This window comes from Prionailurus viverrinus, chromosome C1 (genome assembly GCF_022837055.1).
Source record: "Prionailurus viverrinus isolate Anna chromosome C1, UM_Priviv_1.0, whole genome shotgun sequence".
NCBI classification, from domain to species: domain Eukaryota; kingdom Metazoa; phylum Chordata; class Mammalia; order Carnivora; family Felidae; genus Prionailurus; species Prionailurus viverrinus.
The window spans coordinates 163,906,885-163,931,836 of record NC_062568.1 but is presented as its reverse complement, the minus strand read 5'-3'; the positions used below and the strand labels follow the sequence as shown (position 1 = coordinate 163,931,836).

General features: G+C 38.3%; 1 protein-coding gene across 1 annotated transcript in view; it reads right to left on the bottom strand.

The window, feature by feature from the left end:
• Positions 1-23,284, bottom strand: part of TM2D1 (TM2 domain containing 1) — a 52,241-nt gene extending 28,957 nt beyond the window's left edge. The window contains exons 1-4 of the mRNA XM_047871905.1: positions 23,104-23,284; positions 21,030-21,103; positions 6,512-6,620; positions 715-806 (exon numbers count right to left, since the gene is read on the bottom strand). Of these exons, the coding sequence (XP_047727861.1) occupies positions 715-806; positions 6,512-6,620; positions 21,030-21,103; positions 23,104-23,270 (442 nt within the window). The 5' untranslated portion in view covers positions 23,271-23,284. The remainder of the gene's footprint in view (positions 1-714; positions 807-6,511; positions 6,621-21,029; positions 21,104-23,103) is intronic.
• Positions 23,285-24,952: the final 1,668 nt, after the last annotated feature.

Below are 24,952 nucleotides of genomic sequence, written 5' to 3'. Positions count from 1 at the left end.
TGTGTCACAGAATAAAGCAAGGCCTCTAGAGTGAGTAAATCCCTTAACCTCTCTGGTGACAATTTCCCTACCTGGTAAAGAAGATTTAAAGAGGTTGATAAAGTCTGAGAGCTGTAAGGTTTAAATAAGGGTAGGTATATAAAAGTATTGTTCAAACAAAAGCTATCATCAAATGTATACAGTTTGCATAAGCATTAGTAACTAGGGTAAATGGGAAGATTATGGCTATAAGGAACATATAAGGGGGATGCTAAGGGTACTAAAAGTCAGGTTCTACACCAGCTCATGCCGGTAGCTGGAGTTGCAATCCCAACGTCTCCTGAAAAGAAGTCGTTTCTATTCTCAAGGGAACACTGACAGAGGTTCAGGTAGAAGGCAAATATTTTTAGAGGGATAGAAGGGATATGCATTTACTCATAAAAGATTTATTAAATGTCTACCATGTTGCCCAGTACTAGCAATGACAGGAAGTACCTATACTATGTTGTGTGTTTTCAAAAAGATGAAAATACAGGAGAGGTCAATATTTCTTACCCAAGCTGAATTGTAGAGCTAGCTCTATATTCACAGAAGAACATTAACTATTCAACTCCAGTTAGTTGGAACGTGTAACTATTAATAGTATGCAGAGATTTAATCTATAAGAATAGGTACATTTACCTACCGTACAGGTTTCACAAGGATTTTTTTTTTTTTTTGATGAAACATACTCACCCAAGGCAGGGTATCCAAGGTAAAACCGATCGGCTCCCAACCATCCAAGAAAAAGAGATAGTGCAACTGCCACTTTGTATGAATAGCCATTTCTGTACAAAATTAGAACCTGAGTGTTATATACATGCATTCTCAACATGTAGACATTTCAGGAAGTAAAACTATTAATTAATACTTATTTGTTAATTTGTTCATCCATTCATTCATTTACTTAATGCCTTTTGGGTGGTTACTGCATGCCAGGCATTATGCTGGGCTATTGGGATATACTAACAAACAAAAGAAACAAAGATCCTTGCCCCTAAAGAGCTTTCAATCTACAGGCAGCAAGCAGTAAAAATAAATGTATTTTAAAAGTAAACCATATATTATGTTAGAAAGTCATAAATGCTATGGAAAAAAGAAGTGGAGCAGGGCATTTAGGGAATTCAGACTGCCAGGGATACAGACAAGGGTGATATAAGATATAAACAGGGTAATAAGAGTAGGCGTCATTGAGAAGGGGGCATATGCACAAAGACCTGAGGGAAGTCAGTGAGTTAGTGAGCCACACACCTGGAAGGGAAGAGAGCCCCAGGCAAAAGTAACCACTGTGGCAAGGACAGCATACCTGACATGTTTTGAAGACTATAAAGGAGGCCAGTATAGTAGGAACAGAATTAGAGAACAGAAGAGTAGGAGCTGAGGTCAGAGGGATAACAAGGGGCAAAAACGGCAAATCATGTATGGCCCTGAATACCATTGTAAAGACTTTGGTTTTTACTTTGAAAGATATGGGAAGCTACTATAGCATGTTAAGTAAACATGTGGTATGATCTGATTTTGATTTTACAATAATTACTCTAGCTGCTGTGCTGAAAACTGACTGTAGGGGAGTACTTGTGAGTTACTGTCACAACAACATTGTATAACAAACCACCCTAAATCTCTGTGGCTTACAACAAGGAATTGTTCTCATACTTGTAGACTGCAGCTGGCTATGGTTCAGCTGATGTAGAGTGGCTTCAGCCAGGAGATGTTGCTTCAGGCTAAAGTTTGGCTCAGTTTAAATCCAGGCTAGTTCAAATCAGTTCAAATTAGTTCCTCTTAAGTTTTTCTAGGGCCCAGGCTGAAGGTATAGCATTTACCTGGGGCAAGTTCTCTTCAGAGCATGTCACCAAGGTTCAAGAGGAAAGCAAAAACTCACAAGCACATTTAAGCCTCTGCTTGTTTCATACTGGCTAGCATTACACAGGCCAAATACAATCACAGGGTCAAGCCCCAAATCAATAGAGTGGAAAGTATACATTGCCCAGTTAATAGTGATTGAGAGGGATGAATTTGCTGAACAAATTCCAACTACCACAGAGACAAAGGGCTCTGAAGGCTCTTGCTGTAATCCAGATCAAAATTAATAGTGGCTTGACCTGGAGTAATAGCAAAAGAAACACTGAGAAGTGATCAGATTTTGGATATATTCTGAAGTACAATATCCGGATTTCCTGATGTATTCAATTTGGGTTATGAAAGAAGAAAGGAGTAAGAATAAAGCTAAAGATTTTGTCCTAAGTAACTAGAGGGATAAAACAAGCATTAACTGAGTTGAGTAAGGCTGAGGGTAGACTACACCTTGGAAGGATGTTCAGGATTTCATTGTTGGGCATGTGAGTTTGAGATGTTTCTCAGACATCCAAGTTAAGTTGTCCAAAAGACAGTCAGATTTACAAGTCTAGAGTTAGAAAAAGAAGTCTGAGCTGGAGATATAAATTAGGGAGTTACAAGCATATACCAAGTATTTAAAACCAGGATATTGCCATGTAAGAAAAGATAGACAAAAAAAAAAAAAAGATTCACAGAATGGGCCTTGATATACTCCAATATTAAGAGACCAAGAAGAGAAAAAGCTGGAAAGGAGACTGAGAAAGAGCTAACATTGAGGAAGAAGTTAAACTAGAAGAGTGTAATATCTTGGAAGTCAAGCAAAGACAGTACTGTGTATTAAGGAGAACAGAGTGATAATTGTGCCAAATGTGACTGATGGATCACATAAGTAATGGCTGAGAATTTACCACCAAATTTAGTCAAGAGAAGTTAAGCAAGGACAATTTTGGTGATGTGACCTCAGCAAGGACAATTTTGGTGATGTGGTAGAGGAAAAAGACCAAACAAAGCAGGCTTAAGAAAGCCTGGAACGAAAAAAATTGAAGTACAGGAGTATTAGACAACTCTTTGAAGGAGATTTGCTGCAAAAAAGAAATAAACAGAGAAGTAGCTGGAGTTATCACTTTAATATCAAATCTGATTATGTCCATTTCCTGCTTAGAATCCTATATTTTTTGCATTTCACTCACAATTAGGACATTTTGGGGAAGATGGGGGATGATAGATGGCCCAAAGATCCTGTTCTTATAAGGATGTCAGATTTTATGCTGAGGGCAGTGGTTGTCCTATCTACATTGGAATGGGGCACCAGACCAGAAGTAGAGAAATAAAGTAGTCGGCTTTTAAGAAACTCAAGCCATAACCTACTAGGCAGTAGCACTAGAAGAGTAATGTAAACAAAATTGGGAAATACTAAGGCAGAAGTAACCATGCTAAATGTGGGAAATGAGGGAAAAGGAGAAGTCAAGAATGACTCCAAAGTTTCAGCTTAAGAAACTGAGTAGAGCATGGGCCATACACTAAGACAAAGGAGGAAATGATCTGAAGGAAAAGATGATAGATTCAGTTTGGGACTTTAATACACATAAAGATGGTGAAAGAAGCCAAAGAGGGGAATGAATGACAAAGAGAATAGGACCAAGGATATAATCTTGGGGATATCAAGATTTACAGAAAAAAGAAGAGGAATCAAAGGGAATAGAAGAGTGCTTTATACAAAAGTCAAGGAAAGAAAATATTTTAAGAGAAGGGAATGCCAAATGCTGTAGAAAGATTAAGATATGGATTATAAAGATCTATTTGATATAGCAGCAAATTTCAGCATGGCCAAAAGCTTAGACAGAAAAACTGTCTTTACATTAGACAGAAAAACTCATAAAAGGGAAGTATTGTAGGAACATACCTTTCAAAAAGCTTGGCTAGAAAGGGGAATGAAATTGGAAACACAATGAGCTATATATTAAACCATCCTAAAGAATAATCTGAAAATGGGTGGTGTAGCAGACATTGTCTAATTATTCTGAAACACTGCTCTTATGGTCACAGATGTATAGCTAAGCTATAGATTCTATCCCACCTTGAACTTAAGTGCAGTCATAACTGAGTTTTGCCCAGTGTAATGAGGACACAAGTGATGTGTGCCATTTCTAGATCTGGCCCATAAAATACTCCTATACGGGGTTGCTTTTCCTCTTTCCCCCTTGCTGGCTGAATGGAAAGGACTGTGAGGACTAGAGGAAGCAAAGCCACAAGATGAAAGGAGCAAGGCTCCGGCATGGCTGCATAGAACAACAATCACTCCCCTTACCTCATCCAGACCTCCAAGCCAACACCATTTGGACCATGATGTAAATGGGAAATAACTTTTATTGCGTTAAGCCACTGAAATTCTAAAGACATCTGTTACAGCAGTTAGCCTGCTCCAGCTAAAATAGCTGGCCAGTATAAATAGGTGTGTGGCTTGGTAATCCATCAGACATGGTTGCTAGACTTTAGTTGCTGGAGAATACATTATAGAACGACTGTATCTGCAATATTAAGATAGGAGTTTTAATCAACTATCAATATTATATACAGGAGTAACAGGAGTAGAAGGAAAATATGTAAACTGGAAAAGGAACACTCAATGAGTAAGAATTTGTCAGTGAGCATTCAATAGCTGACCGGGAGCTGGATCTTTGGTAGACATGTACTGAATATCCTGATACAGAAAAATGACTTATGAGTTGATCTTAATTTTGTGACTGATCATTAAAATTACCCATCAATTTAATTCCCCTTGTTCTGATTCAATGCTCATTAAGTGAATTCTATTTTGGAACTGCAGATTTTACTATAGGAGGGGAATAAGTTGGCCAGTATACTTGCGAGTATCTGGTTTCCTTGATAATTACATTTCTTCTTATCACTGACATCACTGTTTTGTAAGCATGACTAGTATAGCTCAGTTGCACTGAGCCTAATCTACCCAGAGACACTGAAAATAAATCAGAATTAATTTGGGAATTGATTAACAGACCATTGTGGTGTTACCATAACAGGTAATATAAACTTCCACATCCAACCTGAGTGGTTAACTGTTCTCAATAGATGATTTTCTTAGTTGTTATACTAATAATCTATGATATCTTGGACCAATGCTTAATAAATTGTCATTTGGATTTTTTATGGTACAAATATCAATCTATAAATTCAAAACTTGGCTAAACCATATCTAAGTACTTGTGAAGTAAATCCTTTTAGCAATTTTTACTTTACTAATGAGCATTCTTTAAACCCAAAAAAGTTTAAGTGATTCACTTAGGATTACACGGCAAGATAGAATCTAAAGCCCCTCATTAACTCAGTGAAGTAGGGTCAAAAATAAGACTCTACTATAATTTCTAGGAATTCTAATAGAACTGGTAGAAATAGCCAAACAGTAAGAAAGAAAGAAAAGAAAGAAAGAAAAGGAAAGGAAAGAAAGAAATAACAGTGGTTATTCCTTGATACAACTGCAAATAGGTGCCATCAAATAAAACAATGTACAGTTCAAAGGTAAAAATATAGCGCCACCAATTAAATAAAAATGGGTGAAACTCGGGGCGCCTGGGTGGCTCAGTCGGTTAAGCGTCTGACTTCAGCCAGGTCACGATCTCGCGGTCCAGGAGTTCGAGCCCCGCGTCGGCTCTGGGCTGATGGCTCAGAGCCTGGAGCCTGTTTCGGATTCTGTGTCTCCCTCTCTCTCTGCCCCTCCCCCGTTCATGCTCTGTCTCTCTCTGTCCCAAAAATAAACGTTGGAAAAAAAAAAATTAAAAAAAAAAATGGGTGAAACTAAACCATGTTTTTAGTACAAAGCAGAAATAGAAGAATACAATGTTAGCTTTACCAAAGCAAAAATAAAAGGCAAACTTAAAAGTCCTTTAAACAAAGAACACTCTTGGGGCGCCTGGGTGGTTCAGTCGGTTAAGCATCCGACTTTAGCTCAGGTCATGATTTCATGACTCATGCAGTCAAGCCCCACATCAGGCTCTGTGCTGACAGCTCAGAGCCTGAAGACTGCTTTGGATTCTGTGTCTCTCTCCTTCTCTGCACTCCCCACCCCCCACCAGCCACTTGTGCTGTCTCTCTCTCTCTCTCAAAAATAAAAACATTTAAAGAAATTTTTAAAAACAAATAAAGAACACTCTTAACAAAATAAAAGCCATTTGTCTTAATGTCCCAAACTTTTGAATGCTTTTTAACCATTCCTCATCCATACCTATTACCAAGAATGAAACAAAATTTCAAAATGCCCTTGAAATGCAAATGATTGATAATTAACATTCTTTTACTATTACAGGTACACGATCCCTTATTTGCACTCTAGAAACCCCCCAAATTTTAAAAACAGAATTTTTCATAACTCATTTAGTGGCATAAACTGACCGAAATAACATGGCATGAGGCTATTCACAGTCTTTATTTATTCCACATAGTGAACTACTATGCTTTACTTGGTGGTCAATTGTATTTATATAACAAAATACACTCAAAATAGAGGTTTTCTGACATAGACATAAAAATTATATTAGTGTTGGATTTTCCCCCACAAATTGCTCTTTATCTCTTTACACCATGCAGTCAAGATACAACACAGGCAAGTAATCTGAACATTTAGCTTCAGTAATAGACTTACACATTTCGGCAAGATATAGGCTTGAGAAAACCAACTTCATTCCCAGTAAAATGTGTTTCATTGCCACTGAAATCCTTACAAGTTATGTTGGGTGCTGGAAAACAAGGAACTAAAAGGCAGAAAAAAAAGCAAGAACCACTGTGTTTTTCTCTGCAGGAAAGGTATGTGATTATGCTTAAGACTAGCAAAAAAACACAAGAAAATATAAAATTATAACAAACCACATCCCAATATAATATCTGACATGAGACTTTAGATAGGAATATCTAAATGTATATATACATGTACAAGATAAAGGATAATATGATACAGTGGTCTTAACACAAACATGTAAGAATTGTCACATCGGGTTAGATGCATGACCCATCTACTTTAATCTCTCACCTCTGACAAAGGTGACAAGAATTGCACAGTATTATTGCCCTTTACTTTATCTGTAGGGTAAAGAATACTTCTCAAATTTTTGTTAGTAACTCATTGGGTAATTCATTAAATTTAATATGATCTGATTTTGTATTTCCAGTTTATATCAACTCTTGCAGAAGACAGTTTTCATAAACTAAGATTATTTTCATTTATTCTAAATAGATTATTTATTCTATTTTTAAAAATTAATTTGTTTATTAAGTAATCTCTATGCCCAATGTGGGGCTTGAACTCATAACCCCAAGATCAAGAGTTGCATGCTCTGAGGCGCTTGGTGGCTCAGTTGGCTAAGTGTCTGACTCTTTATTTATTTTTTTTAATTTTTGAAAGAGAGAGAGACAGAGTGCAAGCAGGGGAGAGACAGAGAGAGAGGAAGACAATAGAATCTGAAGCAGGGTCCAGGATCTGAGCTGTCAACACAGAGCCCGATTCAGGGCTTAAACCCACAAAAAATGAGGTCATGACCTGAGCTGAACTTGGATGCTTAACTGACTGAGCCCCCAGGCTCTTGACTCTTGTCTGACTCTTGATTTTAGCTCAGGTCATGATCCCAGGGTCATGGGATCGAGCCCCGGGTCAAGCTCTGCACTGAGCATGGAGCCTGCTTGAGATTCTGTCTCTCTCTGTCTCTCTCTCTCTCTCTGCCCCTCTCCCCTGCTTATGTGGTCTCTCTCTCTCTAAAAAATAAAAGAGTTGCATGCTGTATGGACTGAGCCAGGTAGGTGCCCCCCTGGGTTATTTTAAATGTATTTGTTTCTCTATTCCCTCCAGGAATTGATGTAATATACCACTTCAGCATTTAACATTTTTGATCTTTACTTATACCCCAGATGACATAATAAGAGGAAGTAATACTTACAGAGCTTACTATGTGCTAGGCAGACACTGTCCTGAAACCTTTATAGCCTCATTGTGTAAAGAGCAAGAACTTTGGGATGGGAATAACCTATCTGTGCATTGCCTCTTTCAGAACCTTGGGTTCCTGGTAGATAAAAATAGCACCAAGATCATCTATGTCATAGGACTATTGTGGGGACTAAATATGATATAAAGTGCCTAGTACAAAGCACAGCATAGTGTAGTTATTTGCTAAATGTTAGTGCCTTTTCCACCTTCACCATTCCTGATTAAAAGGTACTAAGGTTTTTAGGCTAGTTTCAGTAATTGCTTATCTCTATGTTTAGGATCAATAATTACACTTTTTGTTTTTGTTTTTTCAGAAAATGAAAATCGAATTATATAATAGTCTAAACGAGAACCTAGAGTTTTATCATGAGAGGAAAATGGTATTCATTTTCTGTCTACATTATAATTATCTTATGATTTCCAACAAATCATTGTCCTTTTTTAGGCCAGAGTAGTACACTGAGAAAATGACGTTAGAAAAAAATGTATAATGACTTTGCACACTTTTGTTGGGCTATTGAAAGTTCAAACTATGTCACCCATAAACTTAATTTATTTAATGTATTCAAATTTCCAAAACAAGGTCTTACACTAAAAGCCACAGATTCTGGGGCGCCTGGGTGGCGCAGTCGGTTAAGCGTCCGACTTCAGCCAGGTCACGATCTCGCGGTCCGTGAGTTCGAGCCCCGCGTCGGGCTCTGGGCTGATGGCTCAGAGCCTGGAGCCTGTTTCCGATTCTGTGTCTCCCTCTCTCTCTGCCCCTCCCCCGTTCATGCTCTGTCTCTCTCTGTCCCAAAAATAAATAAACATTGAAAAAAAAAATTAAAAAAAAAATAAATAAATAAAAGCCACAGATTCAGTATAACTGAGAACCATTTAAACAAGCAAAAAAAGTAATAAAATGAAGGGAAGAGTTGAGAGTGAAGAAATAATATGCAGCTGACTCTTGAAAAACACTGATTTGAACTGCACAGGTATACTTATATGTGGATTTTGTTTTCAATAAATACAGTACTATAAAATATATTTTCCTTATGATACTTTTTTTATTAAAATGTAGTTTAATGTTTATTTATTTTTAAGAGAGAGAGAGAACACAAGCAGAGGAGGGGCAGATAGAAAGGGAGACATAGAATCTGAAGCAGGCTCCAGGCTCCAAGCTGTCACCATGGAGCTGATGTGGGGCTTGAACTCATGAACTGCAAGATCATGACCTCAGCCAAAGTCGGATACTTAACTGACTGAGCCACCCAGGCACCCCTCCTTATAATATTTTTAATAACAGCCTTTTCTCTAGCTTACTTTATGTAAGAATACAGTATAGAGTAATATAATATACAAAGTGTGTGTTAATCTACTGTTATTGATAAATCTTCCAGTCAACAGTAGGCTATTAGTAGTTAAGTTTTGGAGGAATCAAAAGTCACAGATTTTTTATTGCACAGGGGTCAGCTCCCCTAACCCTTGCACCGTTCAAGGGTCAACTTTACTAGGAAACAAGAAAGAGAAGACATTGTAATTGGGCCACAAATTTGGGTCAGAGCTTCTTGGCAGTTAAGACAAAAAGCTTTATAGAGCTCTTGTGATATAATTGAAAGAAAGCATTCCAATTCACCTCTAAGCAACCGTGGGAACTTGGTTTGTTTGGTTCATGATCCAAGGGAAACACAGAGAAAGTCCTCAATAAGAACTTTTACAAAACAGGGGTGCCTGGATGGCTCAGTTGGTTGAGCATCTGACTCTCAATTTCAGCTCAGATCATGATCTCATGGTTCACGAGTTTGAGCCCCGCTTTGGGCTGACAGTGCAGAGCCTGCCTCGGATCCTCTGTTTCCCTCTCTCTTTGCCCCTCCTCTGTTTGCTCTCTCTCTCTCTCTCTCAAAATAAATAAATAAATAATTTTTTTAAAAAAAAGAACTTTTACAAAACATAGAGGCTTTCTACACAGCCATTTCTTGACTTCAGATACAAGCAAGGACTTCTAATTTACAGAGATGGGGCAAAAGTTAATAGACAATTTATACATAGCTGTTTGGATATATGCCTTGATACTGGGATAAAATGTATTGACTTTAGTGAATAAATTATTATCAATACCCTTAGGTGATATCTCTTGAAAATCTATCATATTAGGTCATGTCTAGAGCTATATCTCAAAATTGAGATTAGCAGAGGCACCTGGATGGCTCAGTCGGTTAAGTGTCAACCCTTGACTTTGGCTCAGGTCATGATCTCACGATTCATGGGTTCAAGCCCTGTGTCGGGCTCTGTGCTGCCAGCTCAGAGCCTGGAGCCTGCTTCAGATTCTGTGTCTCCCTCTCTCTGTGCCCCTCCCCCATTCTCTTCACACACTCTCTCTCTCTCAAAATAAATAGGCTTTAAAAAAATTGAGATGAGCAAATGTCTGAAATGCTAATATATATTCTACATTACTGACTGAAAGGAGATCATTATACTCTATTTCAATGACCAAGAGCAATTTTGCTCCCCAGGGGACATTTGCCAATGTCTGAAGACACTTTTGGTTGTCACCTCTGGGGAGCTGCTACTGGCACCTAGGGCGTAGAGGCCAAGGATGCTCCTAAACATCCTACAATGCATAAAACATGCTCCTCACAACAAAGAATTACCTAATCTGAAACATCAATAATCCCAAAGTTGAGAAACCCTGCTTTAGACCAATGGGTCTTCAAAAAATTTTGCTCACACACTCCCTTAAGTAGCTTTCTACAACTAGGTATATTCCCTTACACATTTTTTTTTTAATTTTTTTTTCAACATTTATTTATTTTTGGGACAGAGAGAGCCAGAGCATGAACGGGGGAGGGGCAGAGAGAGAGGGAGACACAGAATCGGAAACAGGCTCCAGGCTCTGAGCCATCAGCCCAGAGCCCGACGCGGGGCTCGAACTCACGGACCGCGAGATCGTGACCTGGCTGAAGTCGGACGCTTAACCGACTGCGCCACCCAGGCGCCCCACCCTTACACATTTTTAAGTTGATACCTAAAGTTTTTCATCATGGACTTAAGTGGTTGGAAAAAATATAATTTCCAGCAGATTATAAACACTGCCATTAAAATTTAAATGTTATAGCACTTTACAATGGAATCTAAATACCACAGCATTTTTTTCCTTTTTTTAAAATATAGTTTGTTGTCAAATTGGCTTACTTACAACACCCAGTGACTCATCCCAACAAGTGCCCTCCTCAACGCCCATCACCAATTTTCCCCTCCCCTACCAGCCACCCTCAGTTTGTTCTCTGTATTTAAGAGTCACTTGTAAATACCACAGCAGTTGAATAGCCATCCATCCAACAAAGAATAGATATGAAAGAGCTCCTCTTTAAAATTCAGAGATTTTACATCAATTTTAGGAAAAGTAAACATATAATATTTGAGGTTCTGGAATTCAATTCCTTTAAAGATACCTGTTATGGGCTGAATTATGTCCCCCGCAAAAAGTTATGTGTAAGTACTAACCCTTAGTACCTCAGAGTGTGACCTTATTTGGAAATAGGGTCTCTGCAGATTTAACCAAATTAAAATAAGGTCATTAGGGTGGGCCCTAATCTAAGAAGACTGCTGTCCTTATAAATAGGGGAAATTACATGCATACATACACACAGGGAGAAGATGATATGAAGACATACAGGGAGAATGCTACATGAAGACAGAGGCAGAGACCAGACCTATAGAGTTACAAGTCAGGGAAAGCCAATGACTGCCAGCCACCACCAGCAGGTCAGAAGAGGGAAGGAAACTTGCCACCCAGAGTTTGAGAAGCCGCCCTGCTGACACCTTGATTTCAGATTTCTAGCCTCCAGAACTGAGACAGTAAATGTCTGTTATTTTAGGCCATCTAGTCTGTAACACTCTGTTATAACAGCCCTAGGAAACTAATTCAACAATTATACCTGTTTACCTCTTGGATCGCTCTGTCTACCTCCAGGAGTACATGTACAAGAGTTTCGGCATCAGACATATAAATCAAAGAGATGTCTGGTTTAAAAAGTGACTTTTTTGCTTCGAAGAGGACTGTTCTACCTTCACAAAGAAGTGATCTGCAAGGAATCGATAAATACAAGTTTTTCCTCAAAATGTGCCTTTAAATTTTTTTAAATCCTCAAAGTAGTAAGTGCTGGATTGGCTGTGCCATAAACAGAATTCTATTGATAAATTTTGGATAATTTTCCTCTAAATGTATTACCTTGCCCTTACTTGCTCAGTTTGAAGCTGTCACTTTCTTGTCTTACATACAGCCTTGTGAGATTTTCCTGCAGACTATCTAAAGTCAGGTCTTAAAGAGATAGCTGCAATGCAAAACACTGTAATTATGATTCCAGTCGGGGTTATTGTCCAATACACCTTCCCTAATGCACTGTTTTTAGCAATGACAGTTTCCTGTACATTTTAAAAGATCAAACATTTATAGGTGAGTTGTAAAAATGCCTCATAAAAATATTAAATAGTAAGAAATCATACTTTTCCATTTTCAGTTAGATACTATTTTTTGAACTCCCATATTCTGACAATTTTAGTTTTCAATGATATTTTATCATTTCTACTATAAGAAAGGATTTGTATTTGACATGAGACATATAAGAAAAAATGCCCAATGCTCCAGGTTCAGAACCTTAGGAAAGCTAACAACAGTGGAAAGAGGAAATCACACTGCTACAGTGCTTCTAGAAATTTGACAGAAGTATATGAATTATTTCAAGGGATGAAAATTATGTACTTTAGTGAGAAAGGATAAGCTGTTGCTCCAAATATATAGAGAGTACATGAGAAAATAATAAATAAGAGAAACATCAATACTGAATCAGAAGTCTTTGAATTGACAGAGAAATCTGGGTTTAACTACAAATTCTGTCACTTAACTAGGTTGCTCCTTTGAGCAAGTTACAAAACCTCACTAAATCTTGTGAAATGTGGATAATACTCTTATAATGCTCAAGCATATGGTGTATAAAGCATGGTACTTGGTTAGAGGAATTGTTCAACAAGTATCAGGTTCCCCACTCTAGTAAATTAGAGAACTTCAATATTGAGAAAACTAAGAGAATGAATCTGACACGAGAAATGAATATAACATTGTAAGTGGCTATATCACTAATGGAATTTTTTGTGTAATGAAATTAATAAATCAAAAGAAGCCTACCACCCTAGAGTTTGTTTTCACATACTTTATGATAATTTCTTTAGACCCTTATTTTTTTTAAGTAATCTCTACACCCAACATGGGGCTCAAACTCATGACTCCAAGATCCAGAGTTGCATGCTCTACTGACTGAGCCAGCTAGGTGCCTTACTGACCCTTATTTTAAAAAATCCTATAAGTAGGCATAACTTTTTTTTCTTTCACAAACATGAAAACTGAGATTCTAAAAATTTAAATAGTTGAGGCACCTGAGTGGCTTAGTCAGTTGAGTCTCCAACTCTTCATTTTGGCTCAGGTCATGATCCCAGGGTCATGGGATCCAGCCCTGTGTCAGGCTCCATCCTGAGCATGGAGCCTGCTTAAGATTCTTTCTCTCTCCCTCTGCCCCTCTCCCCTACTCACACTCCTCTGTCTCTCAAAAATAAACAAATAAAGTGGCTGTACCATCAAAAAAAAAAAAAAAAAAGAAGTTAAATGAGTTGACAAAAGTCTTGTAAGTAGGTAAGACTCTTTAAGTCCTAGGCTAACACTCATTACTTTTTTTTTCCCCAGTTTTAAAATTTATTATCTATTTTCATTAAGGTATTATTGGCATACAACATTATATTAGTTCCAGTTGTATAACATAAGGATTTGATATTTGTATATATTGTAAAATTATCACTACAATAAGTTAGTTAACATCCATCACTGTACATAGTTACAGAATTTTTTCTTGTGTTGAGAACTTTTAAGATCTACTCTCTTAGAACAAACTGGGTTTATGAGAGGGGAAGTGAGTGGGGTGATGGGGGAAATAGGTGAAGGGAATTAAGAGTATACTTATGATGAGCACTGAGTAATGTGTAGAATTGCTGATTCACCAGCAATTTTTGTATACCTGAAACTGATACAACACTGTATATTAGCTATACTGGAATTATGATAAAAATAATTTTAAAAATACCTACTGTCTTAACAACTATCAAATATACAGTACAGTGCTATTAACTATAGTCACTGTGTTATGCATTACATCCCATGACTGTTTTTTTTTTTTAAGAAATATTTTAAAAAATTATTTTTATTTTTAGGGGCACCTGAGTGGCTCAGTTGGTTAAGCGTCCGACTTCGGCTCAGGTCATGATCTCACGGTTTGTGAGTTCGAGCCCTGCATCGAGCTGTCGAGTGCTGACAGCTCAGAGGCTGGAGCCTGCTTCGGATTCTGTGTCTCCTCCTCTCTCTGCCCCTCCCCAACTTGTGCTCTGTCTCCCTATGTCTCTCAAAAACTAAAGAAATGTAAAGAAAAATTTTTTTAATTTTTATTTTATATATATATATATATATACACACAATTTATTGTCAAATTGGTTTCCATACAGCACCCAGTGCTCATCCCAACAGGTGCCCTCCTCAATGCCCATCACCCACTTTCCCCTTTCCCCCACCCCCTGTCAACCCTCAGTTTGTTCTCAGTATTTAAGAGTCTCTCATGGTTTGCCTCCTTCTCTCTCTTTAGCATTTTTCCCCCCTCCCCTCCCCCCTGGTCTTTTGTTAAGTTTCTCATGATCCACATATGAGTGAAAACATATGGTATCTGTCTTTTTCTGCCTGACTTATTTCATTTAGCATAACACTCTCCAGTTCCATCCATGTTGCTACAAATGGCCAGATTCCATTCTTTCTCATTGCCAAGTAGTATTCCATTGTATATATAAACCACATCTTCTTTATCCATTCGTCAGTTGATAGACATTTAGGCCCTTTCCATGATGGCTATTGTTGAAAGTGCTGCTATAAATATTGGGGTACAAGTGCCCCTATGCATCAGCACTCTTATATCCCTTGGGTAAATTCCTAGCAGTGCTATTAATGGGTCATACAGTAGATCTATTTTTAATTTGGGGGGGGGGGACCTCCACACTGTTTTCCAGAGTGGCTGGATAATTACTTCTTTTTATTTATTATTATTATTTTTAATATTTATTTATTTTTGAGAGACAGACAGACAAGCGGGGAGGGACAGAGAGAGAGGGAGACACAGAATCCAAAGGAGGCTCCAGGCTCTGAGCTGTCAGCACAGAGCCCTATGCTGGCTCAAACCCACGAACCAGCCAAAGTCGGAGGCCCAACCAATTGAGCCACCCAGGCGCCCCTGCATCATTACTTCTTAATCAATACTCTTTCCAGGGGCACCTGGGTGGCTCAGTCGGTTAAGCATCCAACTTTGGCTCAGGTCATGAACTCGAGGTTCGTGAGTTTGAGCCCCACGTTGGGCTCTGTGCTGACAGCTCAGAGCCTGGAGCCTCCTTTGGATTCTGTGTCTCCCTCTCTCTGTTCCTCCCCTGCTCACACTCTGTCTCTTCTCTCTCAAAAATAAAGATTAAAAAAAAAATTTAGTTTTAAATACTCTTTCCATTACACCATAATTCCTGGCTTACATTGATTTCAGAAACAAGCAAAAGTAAATCAAGATGATGAGACTAGGGAAACTAGTTAACAACAAATGTTAACTGGTAGAGAAAATTAAGCAACATGCTACAAACCTGAAAGCTACTTGATTCATAGCTTTTCTGTAACAAGTTTCATTCTGGCCAATGTCTATGATTTAGATGGCATCGATATAAACCAGTAGGTACACAGTATTTATCAATTGTTAAAAGTAGCACTGCTTTTTAAATGGAAAAATATTATCAGAAATAAACAATGAAGTTTCATAACAGTCAAAAGGACTGACCTAGGGAGTAGGTGGTTTGGGATCCTACTTTGGTTAACATCATGCCTCTGGACTATAATCTTGATCTGTCAGATTTAAGGACCAAAACCTGATCTAAGGATCCTGTACTGAAAAAGAAAATGCTATAAAGGCATTACTTAGGGTCATTTGATAAAATTAGAATACAGATGATAAAGTATATGTATTAATATTAAATTTACTGAAATTTACAACAACTGGAATATCTCTATTCTTAGGAAAAATGCGCAAACATAGTTAGGGGCAAAATACATACAAATGCACAGAGACAGAGACTGAGCACACATGAACACAAAATGAGAAAGCAAGAAGAATAATGTGTTAACAACTGGTGAGTATGGGCAAAGGACGTACGGGTGTTCTTTGTACTACTCTTCTTGCAACTTTGCTGTAAGCTTGAAATTATCTCCAAATAAGAAGTCGAACAATAACATACTCTTTGCATAACTAATTTATGGTGAAGTTAGGGTTAATAGTTATCCATTAGGGCAGAATAGGAACTATAAGAGAGCACGAGGGGGCTTTTGGTATGTGGATAATGTTTGTTGATTTGGAAACACAAATGTGGTCAGTTTGAGAATCATTTGAGGTGCCCTTATGTGTACTTTCCTATAAATACGTTTCAATAAAAACCTAAGAAAATAAAGAAGACCTGCCAAAGGATCAGAGCAAAATTTCCTAGAGATGGAGTCAGATGTAGTTCACCGATCAGAAAACTGAAAACACCTGGGGCACCTGCGTGGCTCTGTCAGCTGAGTGTCTGACTCTTGATTTCGGTTCAGGTCATGATCCTAGGGTTGTGGGATCAAGCCCTATGTTGGCCTCCAAGGTGAGCGTGGAGCCTGCTGAAGATTCTCCCTCTCTCTCTCTCTCTCTCTCCCTCTGCCCCTCTCCCTGGATCATGCAAGCACACTCTCGCTCTAAAATAAAAAAATTCAGGGTGCCTGGTGGTTCAGTTGGTTAAATATCCAACTTCGGCACAGGTTATGATCTCCTACTTCTGTGAGTTAGGACCCCACATCGGGCTCTCTGCTGTCAGTGTGGAGCCTGCTTCAGACCCTCTGTCTCCCTCCCTCTGCCTTCCTCCTGCTTGTGCACTCTCTCTCTCTCTCTCTCAAACATTTAAAATTTTTTTAAATAAAAAAATTAAAAAAATTGAAAACAGTTGCTTATGTAGGTCTGTATAATCTAGACAGAACACTCTTTGAAGGCAGAAATTGACTTCTTTCATACATCATTGATATCACCTGGTGGAAGCCTGCCATGTAATAATTTCTCAATACAGTAAATAATTTCTCAATAAATAATAAATATCCTATAATTTTCATTAAGGTTAATTGTTTTGATCCATTTATTTTAATCAGTTATTATTTATTACAAATAATTTCTCAATAAATAAATATGCTTGTTAGTTGGCATTATCTGAGAACATTTTTATTTTTTATTTTTAAACGCTTATTTATTTTTGAGAGAGAGAGAGAGAGGGAGAGAGAGAAAAGTGTGAACGGAGGAGAGGCAGATAGAGAGTGGAAGACACAGAATCCGAAGCAGGGTATACAGGCTCTGAGCTGTCAGCACAGAGCCCGATGCCAGGCTGGAACTCACAAACTGTGAGATCATGACCTGAGCTGAAGTTGGACGCTTAATGGACTGAGCTACCCAGGCAGCAACCCCCACCCCACCCCCGTTTTTTTGTGTTTTTTTTATTGTTAAGAGTTTATTTGAACAAAAATCAATTCAAATTGGGTGGTACCAACCCAGAAGTGGTTACAGTGCTTTGCCCCACCCGTAGGAGGTAGTTAAAAGATTTCTACAGAGAATTAGTGGAAGCAAAGCAAGGAAATTATTTGATTGGCTATACCTTAAGAATTTATCTTATTTGGAAAGGTCTAACTGACTTTTTGTGATTGGTTGGCCTCAGTTCCTTTTTTTTTTTTTTTAAACTTAAGTATATAGCTGACACACAATGTTATAGGAGTTTCAGGTGTATAACATAGCTATTAGACAAGTCTGTACATTATGCTATGCTCATAAGTGTAGCCACCATCTGTTCCATACAATGCTATTGTAATACCATGATTTCCCTGCGTTGTATTTGTCATCCCTGTGACTTAATTCATTCCATAAATGGAAGCCTGTGTCTCTAACTGGGAACCATTTTAAGATCACATTAGTTGACTGTCACAGTTGAATTATTTTGCCTTTGGTCTCAATCCCTCTATCTTGAAACTCCCCTCTTTGTAAAACACTGTTCTTATTCATACCTACTCAAAAAGTACTGGTGAAGAAAATTAAACTGAGTTTGAGGATTCTGTAATAGTCCTTCACATACACAGTGAAAAAACAGAGGAAAAAGAGTCTTGGCTGGAGGAGGAGAGAAATCACGTCACTCACATGTTCCACAACTCCAATATTGTTCTCCTGCTCATCAGTTCCATGGTAGGACCCAAAAACATGTTTCCAGGGTCATTTTGGTGTCTTCTCTGATCAGGACTTAGAAGTATTTCACCACGACTACTTTACTAGCTTTTGTGCGTTTTAAAAACGGCAATTAAAAGAGACTTCCTGTAGGGGCACCTGGGTGGCTCAGTGGGTTAAGCTTCCAACTTTGGCTCAGGTCATGAACTCGCGGTTTGTGAGTTCGAGCCCCACATCAGGCTCTGTGCTGAAAGCTTGCTGTTTCGGATTCTGTGTCTCCCTCTCTCTCTCTCTGCCCCTCCTCTGCTCATGCTCTGTCTCTGTCTCTCAAAAATAAATAAATGTTAAAAAAAAAAAAACAACTTCCTGTCTTCTGTAGACAGCCAGCCTCAGGAGTGTTGGGCTGGTATGGTACCATCTATCCCAGCTCTCAGCTAGATAACCTGAGAGTTATCTAGCTCTCAGATAGAGAGATAACAAATTGTACCTCCATATGCAGAAGCCCCGTGACTCGTATTTGTCTAAAAAACTTTACTTACTTTTAAAAATTGTAATGATTTAAAACCACTTATTAATCTACTTTTGTTCTCACATTCAGTAAGGCACTTGGTTTATTCTCTCCATATGAATAATCGTATCATTCCCTTATACAGAAAGTCTTCCTTTTACTTTCCTGTAACTCTCCACTTACATCAGCCACGACAGTACCATAATACCTCCAAGTCTTTTTACTTTCTAGTAGTCTGATCATTTTTGTACGTTTATAAACTTATCAACATTTGCACAAGTGGATTCAAATTTATTTCATGCAAGATACACCTAAATGGAGGTCAAAGCTCTTTGGGGCAGAAACTATTCCTTTTAGTTGCATAATTTCCTTCAAAATCCTCATACCTGCAAAGAATCCTACAGGCTAGGGGCACCTGGGTGGCTCAGGTGGTTAAGCGTCCGACTGATTTCAGCTCAGGTCATGATCTCACAGTTCCTGAGATCACGCCCCATGCTGATAGTGCAAAGCCTGCCTGCTTCTTAATTTAGTTAGATACCTGAGTCACAATAGTATTCACAGATTTCTAACATCTCTCATATAAATGGTTAAGTATCTTGAAAGCTGAGTCTTCTTTATACACATTTACTCTATTGTCTGTGTTCCAAAAGCGTAATATAAGACAGAACTGTAAAACAGGCAAATCCGAGTATACTTCTAAATTAACTAAAAAAAGGATTCCTTATAAAGTCCCTTTAACACATCTAAATTAATGTATACATGTTAAGCAATATCTGCTATACAAATCATACGTATATATATAAATAACCTACAAATTATATATATACATATAACTTTATATGGTAAAATTTCACTACTTCAAAGTAGTAGCTAAATGCCATTTATAAAAGTTTAACACAACTTATTTACGAATATCTTTGTTGACAATATAGGGCTAGTAGTGTGCCAAAATATAAAGATATAAAAAGATAAAAGAAGATCTGCTTTTTAAAATATATACAAATTCAGAGGTGCCCGGGTGGCTCAGTCAGTTAAGATTCTGACTCTTGGTTTCAGCTCAGGTCATGATCTCATGCTTCGTGAGTTTGAGCCCGACATCTGGCTCTGCACTGACAGTGTGGAGCCTGCTTGGAATTCTCTCTGTCTCCCTCTCTCTGCCCCCACCCCACTGGCACCGTCCCTGTCTCTCTCAAAATAAACTTTATTAAAAATGAAAAAAAATAAACTTTATTAAAAAATAAAAAATAAAATATATACAAATTCATAATCAAGGGGTGAATTACCTGAATATGCTGAAAAGCATGAACGTTTTCTGCTGTAAGGAAATAATTCCTTTAATCTCATTTTTACATAATGAGTTTAAGAGATTTTACTTACAAAGAAAACATCAATTACTGACTTACTTCCTACCTAATACATAAAATAATCAGTATATATTCAATAAATGTTCTTTTCTCAAAACAATACCATGTAACGGCCATCATTATGTACCATGTCAAAAAAGGTTAAATAGTTCCAACATACATCTTCCTCCCTTCCAACATATACCCCTTTGGAAGAAAAGACTAAACAGAATAATTTATTAGTTCTTATCTGGCATTCCACATATTTTAGAGTAACAGAAGCTCCCCAAAATCAGTAGGCTGAGGGTGCGATCTATTATCAAAACATCTCTATAAAAAATACTAAAGGGGCGCCTGGGTGGCTCAGTCGGTTAAACCTCTGACTTCAGCTCAGGTCATGATCTTGAAGTTTGTGAGTTCGAGTCCCGCATCGGGCTCTGTGCTGACAGTCCAGAGCCTGGAGCCTGCTTCAGATTCTGTGTCTCCCTCTCTCTGCCCCTCCCCCACTCGTGCTCTGTCTCTCTCTCAAAAATAAATACTAAAAAAATTAAAAAAAGAAAATACTAGAAAAAATACTGATACACTGTTAAACTCCTAACTATACTGTTTTCATAATTAGCATGTACCTAAGTATATTTCACAAATACATAATATGGGTGATATAGCTTCTTATTGGAACTTACTGGGCTAAAAGTCTCATTTCAAGTTCTTTTCAAGTAATGAAAAATCTAACTTAAAAAGCATCTTTGCATACATAGCTTGGTAAATAAAAAAGAAAGCTGATTTTAAAGGTTTAAAAAAAATGAATGAAAATATAAAACTCCCAATTCATATAACTAAGAATAACATCTTCTTGAATTAAACCCCTAGCCAGTTCTCCAATTTTAAGCTGTTCTGGAAACTGAATAATGTGATTAACTCAAGAAAAAGCACATTTTATGACTTTCAGTGATCATACATTGATTTATGAAATAACGTTTTAAAAATTATTTTTAAAAACATGTTTCTGGAAGTCTTACCATGAGCCGTGTAATTTGTACAGTTAACTGGTTCTTGTGTAGCATCATTTATTTTTGGATCTTTACAAATATATGTGAGAATAGTTAAGGAAATATGAATGACATTCCAACACAAACCATTATTATCTTCTCTTTAATATCTTGTATTATATACTCATGTTCACATTCACATGTAAAGAAAGGCTGTTACTTGGTCCAGAGCAACAAACACAACCACAAATATACTTTTAGGGTCACTAAATAAAAATTGAACATTAATTTATTACAGGAAAAGTATATTAACTTAATACATATTAAAAGCTCTAACAAAGGATGCCATCCTTAAACAACATAAGTCAAGGTTCAACCACAAAGCATAAAAGAAAAAGGAAAATCTTTACCAAATTATTCTAAGTGTGCTTTAGGTTAAAAAAAAAAAACCAGTTTCCACATATTTGCCTGAACTAATTTATGGGGTCCCATTGTATTTATTGTCACATCTGTAACTTCATGTAACACATAACCCTGTGAGGTAAATTCTATTATTCCCACCTTACAGAAGCACAAACTGAGGCTCAAAGTTTGAGAGACATATCCAAAGTCATGTAAGTGATAAGGAGTAAAATCGGGTTTCCTGATTCCAAGCCTAGAGCACTTTCCATCAGACTGTAGGGAAGATAGGTCTTCTAGGTGTGTCTACATGGTCCGCCCAACAGGATTTCAAGCTTTTGAAAACAGGTGTAAGTATAATAACTGTCCTTTAACATATGTCCAAAACACCTGTGCACGGCTTTTGTTTCCAAAATATTTTGACACTGAGATGGGATAAGGCATTCACAGGATGTCTCTAGAAACAGAGAACCTACTGACACCTGTTTAAGGTTTTTTAAACACTACTGGAAACCCAACTTCATGAGGAATAACAGACATTTTCCCGTTATCATCACCAAATGCTCAGCCATTTCTCTCTAGGGTTCAAGTCCTACAACTCTTCATACCATCTAATTATTTTCTTGCGCAGAACCATTCTGACATCTTTGCCAAAAAAAGACTCAATTACTAGGCCAGTGATTCTCAAACTCCAAGCATAAGGGTATTCAACAAATTAGAGCTATTATGTATACATCTAATAATGGCTGCCTCTCCCCAATTCATATGAAAATACTATAGAATTTCCATAATTTAAAAATTTTGTCTAGTAGAATCTTTCCTATATTTCTGGCCTCTGTTATTAATTTTTCTGTTCTACAATTTGTATAAAACGATCTAATATTGTACAAAAATAGCTATTTTGACTGTGACTCCCATTTCATACTGTTCCTCCCTTTATCAGAGCTACTACAAAGACAGCCACTTAACCCCCGCAACCTCGGTTTTCTCATCTGTAAGTAAATAACACAGATAGTCCCTACTATGTGCCAGGGGTTGTTCTATGTGACTCACTTGCACTAACTTATTACAACAGACTTTTAAATTGGTACCATTGTTATCTACATTTTCACTCAAGAGAAAACAGAGTTCAGATCATTTGCCCACGGTTACAAGGCAGAGCAGGAATTTGCCCCCAATAGTCCAGCATCTCATGGAGTTTTAGAATGATGTAAGGCAATACACATAGAGTTAATGATAAATGGGCAACATACACTGGCTTATTAACTACCGGCTTATTAACTACTTGTCTCCTCCCTCCTCAAGTCAGCAAACTTCTGGGGTAGAGCCTATCAATCGTTTTATTACTAGTGCCTAAAACAGACTTGGCACATTTCAGGATCTAGGTGTTGGTTGAACAAATAAGCTCGCCGGTAAAAACAAAACAAACAAAAATAAACTAAAACTAAAACTAGGTGGTTCAGAAAAGGAAGGGCCAAAAATCAGTAAAATCCCAAGAAAATCACACAGGATGACCGCTGTCCTTCCCACCCCCACATCTCTTTTCACCTCCCGGAGCCCGTCGATCATTAGAAGCCACAAGTCACCGATCCCTTCAGCACAACCCTGGCCCGTATGGAGGACCGCAACCCACTCGCAACCCCTAATCTACCTAGCCCCCAAGGCAAGGTTGCGGGGGGTGGGGGGGGGTCCTCACAGAGGATATTGTCCCAATTTGAGGTCCTCGCACTTAAGCGTCTCCTCCCCGCCAGCGGCGGCGATGGCAGCAGCTCCCCAAGGTCCCGTGGTGACTGACACGAACCACAGGACACCCATGAGCTGGGCGGCCACCGTCTCCTGCGCAGCCGGCCTGGAGGGCCAGGCGGCCGCCATGCTGGGGACCAGCAAGTCCCCCACCTCTTCCGCTTCCGTCTTTGCTTAGGCGGGGGCGGGAGAAGGGCGGAAGGAGCGAGGCTCTTAAAGGGACCTTGTCTTAGCCGGAGGCAGGTTCTTGTCTGTACAGGGCAGGGGATTTATCTGGAAGAGCTTTGATTTGTCTTTGAGATCCCGGAGAAGAAGGTTTGCTTTGAGAATCCGAGGCCGTGCATCCACTGCTTCTTCCCGAGCTAACCCTGCTTTGACTTTTCCGTCTACAGATGTGCCAGCGGCGCCCAGCGATTTGCTAAGCGTTTTACAGACATTATCTCGGTTGGTTCTGGTAGGATTTGGGTTTACAGATAAGGAGCCAGGCTCCAAGACGCTAAAAAAGCATGTCGACGTTAGTTATTGAATTGGAGTCAAATTGATGTTTGCCCGATTTCAGAAATCTGTTCTCTTACTGTTACGATATAATGACCTGCCTGTTCGCTTAGAGAAGAATTTGTGAAAGGCTCTTACACAGAACTTAAGGACTCCATAACAAAAATAGGCATTACACTTTTATTTTTAGTAGTGGACATTTATGCGAGAGGGCCTATAGGAAAAGGAGTTTAAAGATTTTACGACTACACCAAGTAAAGTTGGAATTTTTTTCCCCTCCAGCTCTACCTTCTAAATTTTTATATATTCTAAAAGTTCTGTAGTGGGCCTATCTTTTATACTGGGCAACACGTTTACTTTTTTAGTGAAAGTTTAAGCCGTTTTATCTAACGTAACAATATTTGAATTTGATGCCTCCTCATTCACAGTGGCACTAGTTTTGAAGAATTGAGTTCTGCAGTGATTCTCAAGTTTTAGGGAGCATCAGAGTTACCTGGAAGATTTGTTACAACACCAAGGATGGACCCATTCTCAAGTTTCTGATTCTGAAATTCTAGGGTAGGCCAGGATAATTTGCATTTCTAACGAATTTCCAACAGATGCTGAGATTGCTAGTCCAGAGACCACACTTTGAGAAGCATGGGATAATATGAGAAGTGTCATTTTGGAATAGGAGGACATGAAATTATTTGCAGTAATATTTTAGTATTGTAACAACATTGAAAATTTTTCTTAAACCAACTTTTCAGCATTACTATGCTATTTTTATTTCCTTAAAGATTTTATTTAAGTCCTCTCTAAACCCAAGGTGGGGCTCGAACCTGAAATCCAGAGATCGAGAGACCATGCTTCACTGACTGACCCGGCCAGGTGCCCCTCAGTTGTTTTTCAATTAAAATATTTATGCTTATTTAAGTGATAAATTTGAAATTTACTAGTTCATTTTTTTTAATGTTTATTTTGGGGAGGGGGGACAACCCAGGGAGGGACAGAGGATCTGAAATGGGCGCTGCACTGACAGCAGTGAGCCCTTTGTGGGGCTTGAACTCACAAACCTCTGAGGTCCTGACACCAAAGTCAGACGCTCAACCGACTGAGCCACCCAGGTGCCCCTTTACTAGTTCAATTTTTAAACTTAACTTTTTTTAAGTGGACTTCTTTCTTTTTTCTCTCTTTACTTCCACTATCCTTTCCTTTTTTTCTTTTCTTTCTTTCCCTCTCTTCCCCTCCATAGAGATATTTGTCAAGCATTTACTATGTACCCATCATTAGGCAAGACCTTACAGACTTAAAAAATGAAGAGACAAGAACCCAGT